Raw genomic sequence first — 16,433 nt, forward strand, 5'->3', positions numbered from 1 at the left:
AAGTAGTATCTTACAGTACACTTTGCTTACTTGTGCTTTTATTTTTAATTCAGCGTGAATTTAGACCATCTATACTGTAATGAAACGTCAGCTTGCATTATATAACACATTTTATTGATGTTTCTAATAGCGATGTCAAGGGGTATGGAGTGAGGATGGGACTATGGCATTGAGATAACGTATCAGCCATTTTCCTGTTGGACTTGATGTGCTGACCAGCCTTCTCTGCTCTGTTTAAATTGAGCTGGTTAAACATCATTGAACAAACTTTACCAATCCATACACATGGGTGTTCAAAACCTTGGTCAGAAAACTAGGTTTGAAAATGGAGGATGAGGTAAAGCAATGGAAAGGTTTAGGAAGGGAATAACAAACCCTATGGTGTTGATATTTGAAGCTACTGCTGCAATGATGAAACAACTTACAATATGTTGGCTGTCTTATCCACAGACGATGCAGTACATTTCATTTATTGAAAGGTGATTAACCTACTGTTTGACATCCTTTGGTGTCTAAGGATTTCATGTCAGGTTGACATTGTTCAACATAAACTGGATGATAGCTATACTAAGATAATTAACTTTGGCTTATAAAACTTTGTTCTTTCCACCTGTACAAACAATTGCTCAGCAGCATTTGAACTTCTTCTAAATTTATTGCCTCAAGAGAAAAACACACAGTTTACATATAACCACAAGGTATTAACGAGATTCAGTGTACATTTCCATAATGTAATTAGAGCAGTAAATCATAATCTGGATTATCAAGTAACATAATTCATTGCTAACTGGACTTATTTCTCGAATATTTTACAATTGACAAACTCAAAGAAACTAAATACCTCTCAATAGTTACATCAGTGCACGTCACAACTAAATAATGACATGAATTCAGTGCTTTTAAAAACCAGATAATAAACATTAGAACACAAGTTAAAATTCACAAACAAGCACTTTTTAGCCACTTTGCACAAGTGTTTACAAACATTTCCAAAACATTACAGTTTTTGAAGTATAACCCAGTGTTCATGTTTAAAGATTCTATTTTAACATGTCCAGAAGAGGTGAGAAAACAAGCTACAATTAGATTATATAGTGATTTTATTGTAACAAAGTAAAAGGCATCTGGATATCAGGGGTTTAGATGGATATGCGCCAACTGCTGGCAAATGGGATTAGGTCAGATTAGGATGTCTGATTGGCACGGATGAGTTGGACTGAAGGGTCTGTTTCCACACTGTATGATTAATTCAGCTGAAATAGCTTTTCCCGTAAATCAAGTAGATTATCAAAATCATGTCGAGAATATACTTCAAACTAGCAAAAAGTGCCAATGACACCATTTTTGTTTAAGAATTCAACGTTTTCAATGGTAAGGTTGTTTTCCAAGTTGAGAGACTAAAGCAGTGATTGATATAGTTTTAACATTTATCCCTCAAGACTTATAGATTTCCAAAACAAACATACTTGATTTCCAAGTAATCATCAACACCATATTTCGAGCCTTCCCTTCCGAGGCCAGACTGTTTAACTCCACCGAAAGGTGCCTCAGGGGTTGATAACAGACCTTCATTTACACCAACTATGCCAACTTCTAACTGTTCCGCAACTCTCCAAATCTGAGCATGATCTCTGGAGTAAAAATAACCTAGAAAGGTAAATTATAAACTTCACTGGTGATTGAAGTTGGATGGATCTTATTACAATACAAAAAAAAACTATTTCCTGATTCAGTCAGAGTAGAAAGCAGCCAATTACGCTTTTAAACAGCTCTGGGTGTCAACGATTCACAGATATACTCACCAGCCAAACCCACATTGGAAGCATTAGCTATAGTTACAGCTTCTTCCTCAGTCCGAAATCTGCAAGTACAAGAATGCAGAGAATAATAAAATCTTACATCATAGGAAACCATCCAGCACCTGACACCAGCTACTTTTAAAAAATGACTTTGTTAGTTGTGCCCAGAGCACAATTGTTTTTGAATCATACATCCATTTACCTTTTTGAAAGTTTCTTCCACTACTTTTTCAGGAAGTAAATGCGATATCATAACAAACGTAATGTAAATAATGAGAAACTTTATTTATTTTAACCACGTTCTTCCAGATACCTTTGACATTGAGTGTACTGGAGGGAGGAGGGGGAATGGGACTACGAGGAAGGTATTGAGTGAAACTGATTGTGAATGGATTTCCATGTGGAATTGTTTTTTGAAGCAGGATGTGCCAAAATGCTAGAAATATTCTGTATGTTAGGCAACATCTGTGGGGAGGGAAACAGAAATGATGTTTCAGGTCAATTGACATTTTTTTCCAGCTAAGAAGAAACAATTAAGAGTGATAATTTAAATCTGTTGGAGAACTTACAATGGCTTCCAGCCTTGCCTACTTCTTGTAGAATATGTGGACGATTCATGTTCTCTTCCTCAACTCATTTTGCAGTATATTAATGACTATATCAGTACACTTTCTTACTCTTGCTCTGAACTTAGACAATTTCATTAAATTTGCCTCCAATTCATATTCTTCCCTTGGATCTATACGGTCCATCTCTGTCTCCAACGTCTGGTAGGTTATTGACCAACATCCACTAATTCCCAAACTTAACTACAATTCCTCATCCCGACATCCTGTAAGTATCCTCTTCAAGTCTCTATTGCATCTTTTCTGACAATAGAACTTTCTTTACCCGTTTCTGATACATCATCCTTTTACCTCAATAAGGACTCCTCACACCTTGGGTCCCTGCCTGTATCTGCTCCACTTCCATTCCTTATCGCTCCTGCTTTTCGTCTCATTTTTTTCTGCCCTTTTACTTGCTTTAAACTTCCTACATCTCTAATTTCTGATAAAAATGCTACTGTCCTGAAACACAAACTATTTGTCTCTGCACAGATGTTGCCAGACTTGCTAAATATAAACAACAGAACATAGTAAATACTTAAGATTTCTAGTATTTGCGTATTTCACTTTCAGTACATCAAAATGAATTCTATTTTAAAACCAAAATAGCCCGAGTCTATTCCAGACGAGTGAGATAATGCGCAAATGCAATGAATACAATGATTAGAATAAGATTTTACCAAACTACTTTGAAAAGAAACAACAGTTGAATCTGAGGAGCATGCTTGAGAAATGTAAAATAGTTTAAGTGAACAGAATCAATATTTCCTCTAATTTCAATTCACTGTGCAGGGATAGTTTGTTGCCCTGCGTGGCCAAACATCTTAGAGGAAACATAGGTTGTGCCCAGCTTGTTCAGTCCCCATGTGGTGCATCCATGAAGTTTATAGGGAGTGTTAGATGGAACAGTTGTAGATTAAATTACGTACAGACACACAAAGCACTTAGGGAGGACATGAGTACTCTGAAAAATGATCTGACATGGTTTTGGGTGGAATAAAGAAAGTTGCGGGTTTTAGTGCATTCACGCAGGATGTATAATTATGACATGACCAAAGTCACAGTAAGTCAAAGTCACAGTAAGTCAAAATCAAACTAAATGTATAGTGAAATTTTACCCAGTGCACTCTGACTCTGCCTTCGACAACCACTGGACATCCCAAAGTGCTTTATAGCTAATAGAGTGCTGAAGTGTACCTACAGTTGTTTTGTGGATACGTGTGAATACTGGGCAACATATCTTCAGAAGGCTTGATGAGAGTGCAACTTTACTAAAACAAATTCCATGGGTTAAGGTACAAGGAGAGATTAAACATTTTAAGGTAGTAATGACCAGACTGTAGCAGGTTAAAAGGTGATGTGGTTGAAATTTTCAAGTCATTAAGGGAAACAGATAGGTAGATTGGTGGAAATAATTGTCAATGGTTGGGCACGTTTCATACAATGAAATTAGTAAATGTTTTATGTAAAAGGATGGTGGTTTTTGGCACAAAATAGAAAATGAAATTAGGTCAATTGTTAATTTTAACAAAGATCTGTCAATTTGAGATTTAACTAAAGATATTAAGAAATATTGGACAAAATAGGATAAGACCATAAGAGATAGGTGCAGAAAGTAGGCAGTTCATTCCATTAAGTCTGCACCTCCAATCAATCATGGCTGGTAAGTTTCCTCAACCCCATTCTCCCTATTTCTGCCTGTAACCCTTGAAAACCAAGAACCTATCTATCTCCATCTTAAATTAACTCAATAACCTGAACTCCACAGTCTTCCTTGGCAGTGAATTCCATAGATTCATGACTCTCTGGCTAAAGAAATTTCTCCTTATCTCCATTCTAAGAGGTCTTCCCTTTACTTTAAGACTGTACCCTTGGGTCCTGGTCTCTCCTACGAATGGAAACACGTTCCTAACATCCACTCTGTCCAGGCCATTCAGTATTCTGTAAGTTTCAATTAGATCCCTCTTCATCCTTCCAAATTCCACCAAGTATAGACCCAGAGTCCTTAAACATTCCTCTATGGAGTTTGATTGTAAATGATTGCTGTGTATGTGAAAGAGGCTCGAAAGGCTAAATACCTTAATTCCTCTTATTTTCTACATTCTGACATGCTTGTGCTCCCGTTTGAAAAAACTACTCTGTTAGTCCCATAGCTACACACACCTTTTGCCCCTCATTCAATTTAATTGTAACTTGATGTTGGATCTACTTTCCCCATCCTTTCAGGCAGATCATAACTCTGTGTAAAAACCTTCCTCTCATCACTACCTTGACCTATTGCCAACTGTCTTAAGTCTGGGTCCCCTGGTTATGTTGATCCAATACTGATAAACACAGAGGCCTCACATGACCAAATTAAAACTGTCTATTTAGTGACAATTGCTCTGGCGCCCACCACATTCAGACTGGCCATTCTGTTGCAAAGCACTCTTCATTAGAAGTAACAGCATACCATAACACAAGTTGTCTTTGTAACCAACACACGTACAGCTTTTCTAATGCACCTGAACTCAATCAATAAATTAGTGTTTTCCAAGTGACCACAAATCAAATGTAAAGATACAATACCTGACTGTGATGACACTGGTTTCCTATTTTGGGTCTTAGCATTTTTCTTGAAGACTTGTGCTACAACCAACATTTACATTTAACTCCTGTCTATCAACCTAGAATACTGTGATTGCGGTGGCAAGAAAACCAAGCTTTTCATGACTCTTGAGACCAATGGCCCTTTCAGTTACTTCTAATAAATGCTGAAAAAATATTGAAGATTTCCATACTTGAGAACTGGGGCCAAGGGTCCAAATGTTTCCTCCTGTGCACAAAGCATGTCCACTGTGACGTTGGAAAGAAGAGTTGGTTCAAAGAATGTTGCTCCAGAACTGTGTCGCTTTCCCCCTGTCACGATGCTGGCACCCCGAGACACTGCGTCACTTATCTGACCTTCCACCTGGACACAGAATTGAGAGTAAAAGGATGCATTTCAGAACCAAAAACTGAATTCAAATCTCATCCATCTCTTTATATAAATAGCCACTTCTGGTCCTCCAACTCTTCAAGAACCAACAGGAGAAGTCAGGCTTTTAGATGTTTAGGCTCTAATTTCCTCTCTCAATCTCCATGCCTCACCTCTCCGAGGCATATCTTAAAACCTACTTTTTTGACCTAATTTTCAGTCACCTGTTCTGACAGCTCCTAATGTAGTTTGATGTCCAATTAAGTTTGGGAACTTCCCTGTGATATAGCTTGGAACATTTTACGGTATGAAAAGGTGCAATATTAATGCAATTTGTTGTTAGTTAATGTCACATAATTGGTGCTTCATCCTTTGGCTGCTCTTTCTGACAGTTTTTTCAGAACTAATGAACGAAAGAAATGTTGGAAATCTTCAAGGTAACATATGAGAGCTATCATTTGTTCTTACTGTTGTTAGCATAGAATGCCTTTGATAAATATTTATGGTTTGTTACCTTTTGCACTGCACTTTCATTGATTAAGGGACCTTGTGTAGACTGTTCGTCAAATCCATTTCCAACACGCAATTCTCTCTGCATAGCCTTCACCATCTTCTGTACAAAAATATCATGGATTCCCTCCTGCACCAGGAACCGATTTGCACATACACAAGTCTGTATTCAAGCAGGATTCCAAAGAAATAAAACATCAATATTCACATATGCAGAACCAACAGATTCCAGACAGCAATAAACGATAGAGAGGTAGAACAACTAGTGAAATTTTCCCACTAAGTAGGAAAAATACAATGAAACTGCTACAGTAGAAATGGTGCAGTGCATATATACATTATTATTGAGTCTTAAGAGCGACTGTAATGCCGACATGACTCAAACATTTCAAAAACAAGTATTAACTTCTGAATCTGATTCAGAACTAAAAAATTATGCACTGAAAGCAAATTAGAATTACAATTATACCAATGATTATTTGAAATTTTCAGTACAATGAAAGTAACTACAGGGTGGTTGTAATTATTTCATGGTGATAGTTCTAGATAATTTTTTAAAAAGTGCTTTTTTACAAAATTTACAAGGATATTGCCATGACCCAAGGTGCTAAGTTATAGGGAAAGGTTGGACAAGCTCGGCCTCCTTTTTTTAAAGAGCGTAGGAGACTGAGGTAGTATCTTATACAAGTGTACAAGATCATGAGAGGCATGGATAGGGTGAATACAATCAGTCTTTTTCCCAGATTTGGGAATCGAGGACTACAAAGCATCAGTTTAAGGGGCAATGTTCTTATACAGAGGGTGGTATACATATGGAATAAGCTGCCAGCGGAAATGGTTGAGACGGGTATATTAACAACATTTAAAAGGCATTTGGGCGAATACATGGATAGGAAAGGTTAGGAAGGAGATGGAAATGTAGGGAAATGGGGTTAGCGTAGATGGACATTTTGGTCAGCATGGACCAGTTTGGGCCGAAGGGGCTGTCTCTGTGCTGTAGGACTCTTTTATAAAATCATGAGTCTTTTCATTCCCTTCCATTTCCACCAGCACCAGAAGAAATACTGAAGGTGGGAATCCTACAAACAGAGGACAGACATGTGCTGCCAGAGAATAGGGATGTCAAATTTTCTCAAATAACTCTGGCTGATGGGCATATGGGATTTAACTTTGAAACATTTTGAGTATGGCGTCACAGAACTGGAAGGAATTTAATACATTTCAGTGCAATACTAATTTTCACTTGTTGTTGGCAGTCCCTCAGAATGGAAAATGATGACTGTTAGGCTAGATGAGTCTTCATCCAACTGATAAGCCCTATTTTGAATTGACACGTTTTCCCACAGTGGGGGTATATTGTGTAGGAAAGTGAATTTTGCAGCTCTGGGCAGGCTTCTTCTCTCACTGCTGCCTTTGTTCTTCCTTGCAGGCAGGTTGCTGAATAGAGTCTCCACACGGATTTGTGCCTTGACTAAGGAGGAGCATTGCCAGGTGATCAGTGGTTTTCTCCGCCCAGTTAGTGGGAGTGTTTTAGGGAGACCAAGATAGTAGCCTTCTACCTTTTATCCTAGCCACCCTTCGAACAGGGAGCTGTGAGAATATAATTTTGTCATGGGAGACCATTTTTAAGACATCCAGCCTATCTATTCAGCTGGTTTTTCAGGAGCAAGGCTTCAAAGTAGGTTGAAGCAAGTTCATAGGGAATGCCGGTGTTTGGTTCATTTGGTTCCCAGGATTCAACGTAGGCATCGCTGGTGGAAGGTCCCATAAAGTGACATCAGCAGATAGTTAAACGCGGACTGTAGTGAAGGGGAATGGTCAACACAATAGACTTCTAAAACAGGACCTCTGGAAACCAACAAAGACACTTCAAAGCAGCTTGAAGAAAGGAGCGGTGGCAGACATGGCTCAGCACTGGACATTTTCCCTGATGGTAGTCCCTTGGGAGATGTGGCTGTGGGAAGTATTGCACATACTCCAAAGTCCCCTTCTATGTAGATATGTAGTGAGTAATAACCAGGGCCCTTGAACAACAATTCATACTCGGCCTCGTTCCACGTCTCAAAATATGCTGGTATGTTTCTTTAAACCAAATTTCTGAAAGAACGAGAAGTGTTTTGTCCAGTTTTGGAATACATTTCCATTTCTTGAATAAAATAGCCTCAATACACTCATGGCGAAATTAAAAATTAAGGTAACTTTCAAAGGATCTGCTCAGTTCAAGACTCAACTTGTTTGCTGCCTTAGACTACTCACTTGTCCAGAGTTTCGGAACTTGGAGGCGATGGCACCAGCAACAGCTCGATCAAGATCAGCACTGTCAAAGACAATGAAGGGAGCCAGTCCACCAAGTTCCATCGAAGCCTTCTTCACAGTATCAGATGCTTGGCGTAGGAGAATCTGCAAGGTGCAACTGTAGCTTATGAAAAAGAACAATTCTACACACAACCTCAATCTACAGTAAGGGTGTAAATCAGGCTTCTTTCCTCTGTGCATTAATAAAATTATGAATAAGAAGTTCCAATTTTGTTATACATAGGAACAGATGAGGACCTATTCCCTAATTACACACAGCAGTCATCATTGTACTTAAATAGCATAATGATACATCGATATTCTTTCATCTTAGCAGCAGCAATCTACCAGCATACTTATTCAATGTTTCTATTTATGAAGAGCTATCTTGATTTACAATGACCAGTCTCAGGTTACCCTCATTTTAAAGAAAATTCCCTTTGCTCAAACAAACAAATTTATAAACCTTGTTTTAGTTCCAACTTATAACACAGTGCACTTCAGTGACAGCATAGCACAATTAGCATTAATGAGATGGGGTCTACAGATTTTGTCCACAAAAAACAGATCATAATTGATTCCTACAGTGGATATTTTAAGAATAAAAACTGAGGGCTCCAACAACAGAGATCATGGGAACTGCAGATTCTGGAGAATCCGAGATAACAAAGTGTGAAGCTGGATGAACACAGCAGGCCAAGCAGCATCTTAGGAGCACAAAAGCTGACGTTTCAGGCCTAGACCCTTCATCAGATGGGGAGAAGATTCTGAAATAAATAGGGAGACAGGGGGAGGTGGACTGAAGACGGATAGAGGAGAAGATAGGCAGAGAGGAGAGTATGGGTGGGGAGGTAGGGAAGGGATAGGTCAGTCTGGGGAGGACGGACAGGTCAAGGAGGTGGGATGAGGTTAGTAGGTAGGAAATGGAGGTGTGGTTTGAGGTGGGAGGATGGGATGGGTGAGATGAAGAACAGGTTAGGCAGGTGGGGACGAGCTGGGCTGGTTTTGGGATGCAGTGGGGTGGGGGGTAGATTTTGAAGCTGGTGAAATCCACATTGATACCATTGGGCTGCAGGGTTCCCAAGCGGAATATGAGTTGCTGTTCTTGTAACCTACGGGTCGCATCATTGTGGCACTGCAGGAGACCAGGATAGACATGTCATCTAAGGGATGGGAGGGGGAGTTGTTGTGGACTTTCCTATGGTCCATTCTTGCCTGTTGTAAAGAGTGCCACATGAGGGAGCTAATGGAAAGGAATGAAATAGTTGTATTTTGAAGGCAATAAAATGTGAGGCTGGATGAACACAGCAGGCCAAGCAGCATCTCAGGAGCACAAAAGCTGACGTTTCGGGCCTAGACCCTTCATCAGAGAGGGGGATGGGGGGAGGGAACTGGAATAAATAGGGAGAGAGGGGGAGGCGGACCGAAGATGGAGAGCAAAGAAGATAGGTGGAGAGGGTGTAGGTGGGGAGGTAGGGAGGGGATAGGTCAGTCCAGGGAAGACGGACAGGTCAAGGAGGTGGGATGAGGTTAGTAGGTAGCTGGGGGTGCGGCTGGGGGTGGGAGGAAGGGATGGGTGAGAGGAAGAACCGGTTAGGGAGGCAGAGACAGGTTGGACTGGTTTTGGGATGCAGTGGGTGGGGGGGAAGAGCTGGGCTGGTTGTGTGGTGCAGTGGGGGGAGGGGATGAACTGGGCTGGTTTAGGGATGCAGTGGGGGAAGGGGAGATTTTGAAACTGGTGAAGTCCACATTGATACCATATGGCTGCAGGGTTCCCAGGCGGAATATGAGTTGCTGTTCCTGCAACCTTCGGGTGGCATCATTGTGGCAGTGCAGGAGGCCCATGATGGACATGTCATCAAGAGAATGGGAGGGGGAGTGGAAATGGTTTGCGACTGGGAGGTGCAGTTGTTTGTTGCGAACTGAGCGGAGGTGTTCTGCAAAGCGGTCCCCAAGCCTCCGCTTGGTTTCCCCAATGTAGAGAAAGCCGCACCGGGTACAGTGGATGCAGTATACCACATTGGCAGATGTGCAGGTGAACCTCTGCTTAATGTGGAATGTCATCTTGGGGCCTGGGATGGGGGTGAGGGAGGAGGTGTGGGAGGCCTGGGATGGGGGTGAGGGAGGACACTTCCTCCGACACTTCCGCCATTTACAATCCGACCCCACCACCCAAGACATTTTTCCATCCCCACCCCTGTCTGCTTTCCGGAGAGACCACTCTCTCCGTGACTCCCTTGTTCGCTCCACACTGCCCTCCAACCCCACCACACCCGGCACCTTCCCCTGCAACCGCAGGAAATGCTACACTTGTCATCTTGGGGCCTGGGATGGGGGTGAGGGAGGAGGTGTGGGAGGCCTGGGATGGGGGTGAGGGAGGACACTTCCTCCGACACTTCCGCCATTTACAATCCGACCCCACCACCCAAGACATTTTTCCATCCCCACCCCTGTCTGCTTTCCGGAGAGACCACTCTCTCCGTGACTCCCTTGTTCGCTCCACACTGCCCTCCAACCCCACCACACCCGGCACCTTCCCCTGCAACCGCAGGAAATGCTACACTTGTCCCCACACCTCCTCCCTCACCCCCATCCCAGGCCCCAAGATGACATTCCACATTAAGCAGAGGTTCACCTGCACATCTGCCAATGTGGTATACTGCATCCACTGTACCCGGTGCGGCTTTCTCTACATTGGGGAAACCAAGCGGAGGCTTGGGGACCGCTTTGCAGAACACCTCCGCTCAGTTCGCAACAAACAACTGCACCTCCCAGTCGCAAACCATTTCCACTCCCCCTCCCATTCTCTTGATGACATGTCCATCATGGGCCTCCTGCACTGCCACAATGATGCCACCCGAAGGTTGCAGGAACAGCAACTCATATTCCGCCTGGGAACCCTGCAGCCATATGGTATCAATGTGGACTTCACCAGTTTCAAAATCTCCCCTTCCCCCACTGCATCCCTAAACCAGCCCAGTTCATCCCCTCCCCCCACTGCACCACACAACCAGCCCAGCTCTTCCCCCCCACCCACTGCATCCCAAAACCAGTCCAACCTGTCTCTGCCTCCCTAACCGGTTCTTCCTCTCACCCATCCCTTCCTCCCACCCCCAGCCGCACCCCCAGCTACCTACTAACCTCATCCCACCTCCTTGACCTGTCCGTCTTCCCTGGACTGACCTATCCCCTCCCTACCTCCCCACCTACACCCTCTCCACCTATCTTCTTTGCTCTCCATCTTCGGTCCGCCTCCCCCTCTCTCCCTATTTATTCCAGTTCCCTCCCCCCATCCCCCTCTCTGATGAAGGGTCTAGGCCCGAAACGTCAGCTTTTGTGCTCCTGAGATGCTGCTTGGCCTGCTGTGTTCATCCAGCCTCACATTTTATTATCTTGGAATCTCCAGCATCTGCAGTTCCCATTATCTCTGATAGTATTTTGAAGGCAGTAGGAAAAGGAAGTAAATGTCAATGACAGTTGAGTAGGACATCAAGAGTGATGTCATGAAGTTGGTGGCAAATCACAAATTGGAAAGATTTGAGTATGACGACAAACTGGATCAGTTAGGACTGTACTCACTGGAGTTTAGAAAAACGACAAGCAATCACATTGAAACCTATAAAATTCTAACAGCTAGATAGAGTAAATGTAGGAATGATGTTCCCAATGACTGGGGAATCCGAACCAGGGATCATAGTTTAAGAATAAGGGGGTGGGACTGAGACGTGGTGAGTCAGAGGAATTCCCTGCAACAAGAGAGCAGCTGAGACCAAAGCACCAAATATCTTCAAGAAAGCATTAGGTATAGCTCTTGGGGTTACAGGGATCAGAGATATCTGAGGAGAAAGTGGGAACGGGCACTGAGATGGATAATCAATCATGACCATATCGAACAGTGGAGTAGGCTCAAAGGTCAAATAACCTACTCTTATTTTCTACACTTCTTTAATTTGAACTTGACAGGATATAGTAGTTTTGGTAGTAACATAAGTGTCTTATATAAATTTACACTCACAGATAGATGGAAAGAACTATGGATGAAGTCTGTAAAACTGTACTTTTGACTATTGGTAGTTTTACAACTGCAATTGTAATTGTGCAGATAAAAGAATACTTCAGAGGTCAATTGCAGAGTATCTGTCTTTCCAGAATTCTCGTACTTATGATAATGAGTCTGGTTTAAGTAAGGATAACAAAAATAGTAGATAATGCACAAAAAGTATACCACAAAGTGCTATAGCACCAATGTTATTGAACAGATTATTCAGCCAGACCTATAGGTCACATTTCCTATTTATCTCAGTGTCCAGGCTATTCATCAAGCCAAATTACCAACAGTTGGCAAAATATACAACGAGATTAAAAACAAATCAGAGTAACCTCAGTTACATACACAATAAAGTTTCATCCAATGAGTCATCCTATAGATCCAACTTCTAACATAGCTATTAAAGTGGATTCCAAAGATTTATTATATTATAACAATGGTTACAATGTACATTATTGTCTGTTTACAATACAAGGATTTGTCAAATTTCAGCACATTAATCCTGTACATCTTGGAAACTAGTTCCAGTATGAAAACAATTACCATAAATGTCTCATGTGACATGACTGTATTTTCAAAGGATAAAGCATCAAAAACTGGCAAATAGGTCAAAAGCTATGTAAGCAGATGCATCAGTAAAAGTCAGCTCACCATCATACACCAAATACCCACCTTTCCAGTGGCTGTGGAACCAGTAAAAGAGATGGCAGCAACAAGAGGATCTGTACAAAGCACTTCTCCTACAGAAGGGGTTTTGGTCTTGGAAGAGGGTATTACATTGAAAACTCCTGCAGGAATCCCAGCCTGATCAGCAAGCTAATAAAAAACAGCAATGCACTGCATTAACTTGTGAGAAACCATTACCTCCGCAATTAAAGTGAGCCCTATTCAAAAAATTTTTATTTCAACATGGTAAGTAATACAAAATCAAATATTTGACTACTCTAGTCTGAATGCCCTAAACATAACCTATTAATCCTGAATTATTCGACTGTAGGGGTCCCTCCCTCCATGATTCAAAACTAAACTAGTTTCATGGACAATTCTTGTCAACACATTCTCAAATATGTCAACACGTTTTCACTGACAGACCATGGACTGATAATCCACTGACCCGAGACCAACTGTAAACCAAATGGTTTAATGACCTGACTTCTCTTCCATAGTCAACATTACACATGTATCTGACACTAAAATTAAAAGGCAAGATGTCTCTGCTCTGTTGACTGTTCCCTTCTCCCACTGAGCAGAACATAATAGTTGACTGTTGTAAACCACCCCCGACACTGGTATAGAGGGTTGGCTTGCTAAGTCACTCAAATTACCTGAAACCAGTATGTGGTACCATTTAATCAGAAATTGAAAAACCTCCCGGGTCAGTAAAAGCAAATTACTGTAGTTGCTGAAAATCTATTAAAACAGAAAATGCGCAATACATCTAACAGCATGTACAGTGAGAGAAATAATGTTTTGAGTTGAATGTGGCTCTTCTTTGGAACTGAAAGCAGAACAGAACTGTGCTGGGAGACAGTAAGAACTGCCAATGCTAGAGTAGGAGATAATACAGTGTGGAGCTGGAGAAATACAGCAGGCCAGGCAACATCAGAGGAACAGGAAAGCTGACGTGGCGGGCAGGACTCTTTTTCTGAAGAAGGGTCCCAACCTGAAACGTCAGCTTTCCTGCTCCTCTGATGTTTCCTGGCCTGCGTGTTCCTCCAGGACTGTACTGGGGTTCTGAATCTGGCATTGAGAAGATGAGATGAACCCTAGGTTGAAATACATGAACTAGCAAGACAAATATGTTTAGTTTTCTATTCACTGAAAAGACAAGGACTTGATTATTTAAGGGAGTACACAAAATTTAAGCAGATGAGTTCAGGGGGCTTCAAAGAAATAAAAGCCATCCATATGAATGGAGGAACAGGTTTGCAAGAGTAAGGTTGATAGAGTCCAGAACAACATGCTCATCACACCATATGGTGAGGAATGAATGTCTTTGAAGCCTATTGGGTGGCGTAGCTATGCACAAAGGATCAGAAAGGACTTTTCATAGTGTTCCTAAATTAGTGTCTTAAGTTCTGCATCTCCCAGCAGGTAGCTGATGGGAGGGATGCTAAGTGGAAATGCAATTAATTGAAGCATTACTCACTATGTACATTCATTTTAGTTTTATTTCTTCCCTAACACAAAAAATCCAAGGTCTCAAATAATTTCTGTTTTGTTGCTATGTGTATTCAGTGGAGCTCACCTCTGCCAGTGCCAATGCAGACAGAGGAGTATCTTCAGCTGGTTTCACAACCACAGTACAGCCTACTGCCAAAGCTGCCCCAACCTTTCGTGTCAGCATGGCACTAGGAAAATTCCACTGTAAATAGAACAGTAAAAGTTAGACAGTTTCACAGTCAATACCAGAAGTTGAAAGTTAAGTTTTCTTATGTAATCTAAAACATGGACAAGGATATCATGGCAAAACAACGTAAGAGTTTGGTAAATTTCCCGACTTCCTGATTGCAATCTCCTAAGTGGAGGTGTGTTATATGTTTCAACATTAAGATGTCTGCTGCACTCCTGCCTTTGCGTCATGTTGCTGTGGGTTAAAAATAAAATAAAAAATAAAAGCGAAGCTCTATGGATGCTGACAATCCAAAGCTAAAAACAGACGACACTGGAGAAACTCAGCAGACCTGTCAGCTGTGGAGTGAGAAACAACATTTATGTTTTGAGTCTGATATGGTTCTTCTGTGCCATAAGATACATGCGATACACTAATGTAGGAAGTATGACTTCTCTCTACTGTGATGCTTTGTCCAATTTCACCATCCTTTGTCACCTTTAACTCTCCATTTACCCTTACTATCATCTACAATGCGGCAATTTTCCCATCTTCTATGAAAATTATAATAAAGCTTTCCTACACCGGAGGCTAGGTTATTAATAAAAAACATGGAAAAAAAGTAATGGACTCAAAATCGAAAGGTAGTATTTTTTAAATGGGGAAAGGCTTCGGAAATCTAAAGCACAAAGAGACGAAGGACTCCTAGTTCAGATTCTCTGAAGGTTAACATGCACGTTCAGTTGGCAGTTAGGAAGGCAAGTGCAATGTTAGCATTCATTTTGAAAGGGCTAGGATGCAAGAGCAGGCATGTACTACTCAGGCTGTATAAGGCTCTGGAGTATTGCGAGCAGTGCTGGGCCCATAACAAAGGATGGATGTGCTGGCCTTGGTGGAGGTGGGGGGTGTCCAGAGGAGGTTTGCAGGAGGAAGGGCGTCATATGATGAGTGTTTGAGGATTCTCGGTACGTCTAAACTCCACTGAGCAAGGACGAGGGGGGAGTTCATTTAAACTTGCAGAATATAAACAGGCCCAGATGTGGAGAAGATGTTTCAGCTAGTAAGAGAGGCTAGGAACTAAGGCACAGCCTCAGAGTGTAGGGACGACCCTTCAGAACTGAGATGAAGAGGAATTTCTTTAGCCAGGGGATGTTGAATTTGTGAAACTCATTGCCACAGGAGTCTGACAGGACCAAGTTATTGAGCATATTTAAGAGAGAGACAGATAGGTTCTCAATTAATAAGGTGATCAAAAATTACATGGAGAAGGCAGGAGAATGAGTTTAAGAAATGTACCAGCCATGACCGAATGGCAGAGCAGACTTGATCGGCCGAATTGCCTAATTTTGCTTCTATCTCTTGTGATCTAACAGTGCTTTCAAAAATGAAAGGTAATTGACTCAAAAGTGACACTTGGCTTGCAGCAGTGTTCCCCATCTCCCAAATGGGAATCACCCACTCAAAATACAATGGGGTGGGAGGTGAATCCACCTCTGAAAGATCCAAGAGATAATGGGAACTGCAGATGCTGGAGAATTCAAGATAATAAAGTGTGGAGCTGGATGAATATAGCAGGCCAAGCAGCATCTTAGGAGCACAAAAGCTGATGTTTCGGGCTTAGACGCCTCATCAGAAAAGGAGGAGAGGGAGAGAGGGTTCTGCAATAAATAGGGAGAGAGCTTTTGGGCTCCTAAGATGCTGCTTGGCCTGCTGTGTTCATCCAGCTCCACACTTTGTTATCTCTGAAAGGCCCAAGTTGTGTTAGAAAATTAACTCAGAAAGCAACTAATCAGAGAAAATGGAAGGATAAACCAGGACGTGTTGCTCCTCCAACAATAGGCTGGTTCTCCTAAAGATTTGCTGCTAACAGTGAACCTACTCCGTCTGC

The 16,433-nt window shown here is 41.8% G+C and overlaps 1 protein-coding gene across 1 annotated transcript in view; it reads right to left on the reverse strand.

Moving 5' to 3' along the window:
* Nucleotides 1-635: 635 nt before the first annotated feature.
* aldh5a1 (aldehyde dehydrogenase 5 family, member A1 (succinate-semialdehyde dehydrogenase)) overlaps nucleotides 636-16,433 on the reverse strand; it is a 34,438-nt gene continuing 18,640 nt past the window's right edge. Inside the window, exons 4-10 of the mRNA XM_059653049.1 lie at nucleotides 14,462-14,578; nucleotides 12,886-13,029; nucleotides 8,127-8,270; nucleotides 5,875-6,033; nucleotides 5,185-5,354; nucleotides 1,803-1,861; nucleotides 636-1,647 (exon numbers count right to left, since the gene is read on the reverse strand). Coding sequence (XP_059509032.1) covers nucleotides 1,442-1,647; nucleotides 1,803-1,861; nucleotides 5,185-5,354; nucleotides 5,875-6,033; nucleotides 8,127-8,270; nucleotides 12,886-13,029; nucleotides 14,462-14,578 — 999 coding nt within the window. The 3' untranslated portion in view covers nucleotides 636-1,441. The remainder of the gene's footprint in view (nucleotides 1,648-1,802; nucleotides 1,862-5,184; nucleotides 5,355-5,874; nucleotides 6,034-8,126; nucleotides 8,271-12,885; nucleotides 13,030-14,461; nucleotides 14,579-16,433) is intronic.

This window comes from Stegostoma tigrinum, chromosome 2 (assembly GCF_030684315.1).
Source record: "Stegostoma tigrinum isolate sSteTig4 chromosome 2, sSteTig4.hap1, whole genome shotgun sequence".
In the NCBI taxonomy this organism is placed as follows: domain Eukaryota; kingdom Metazoa; phylum Chordata; class Chondrichthyes; order Orectolobiformes; family Stegostomatidae; genus Stegostoma; species Stegostoma tigrinum.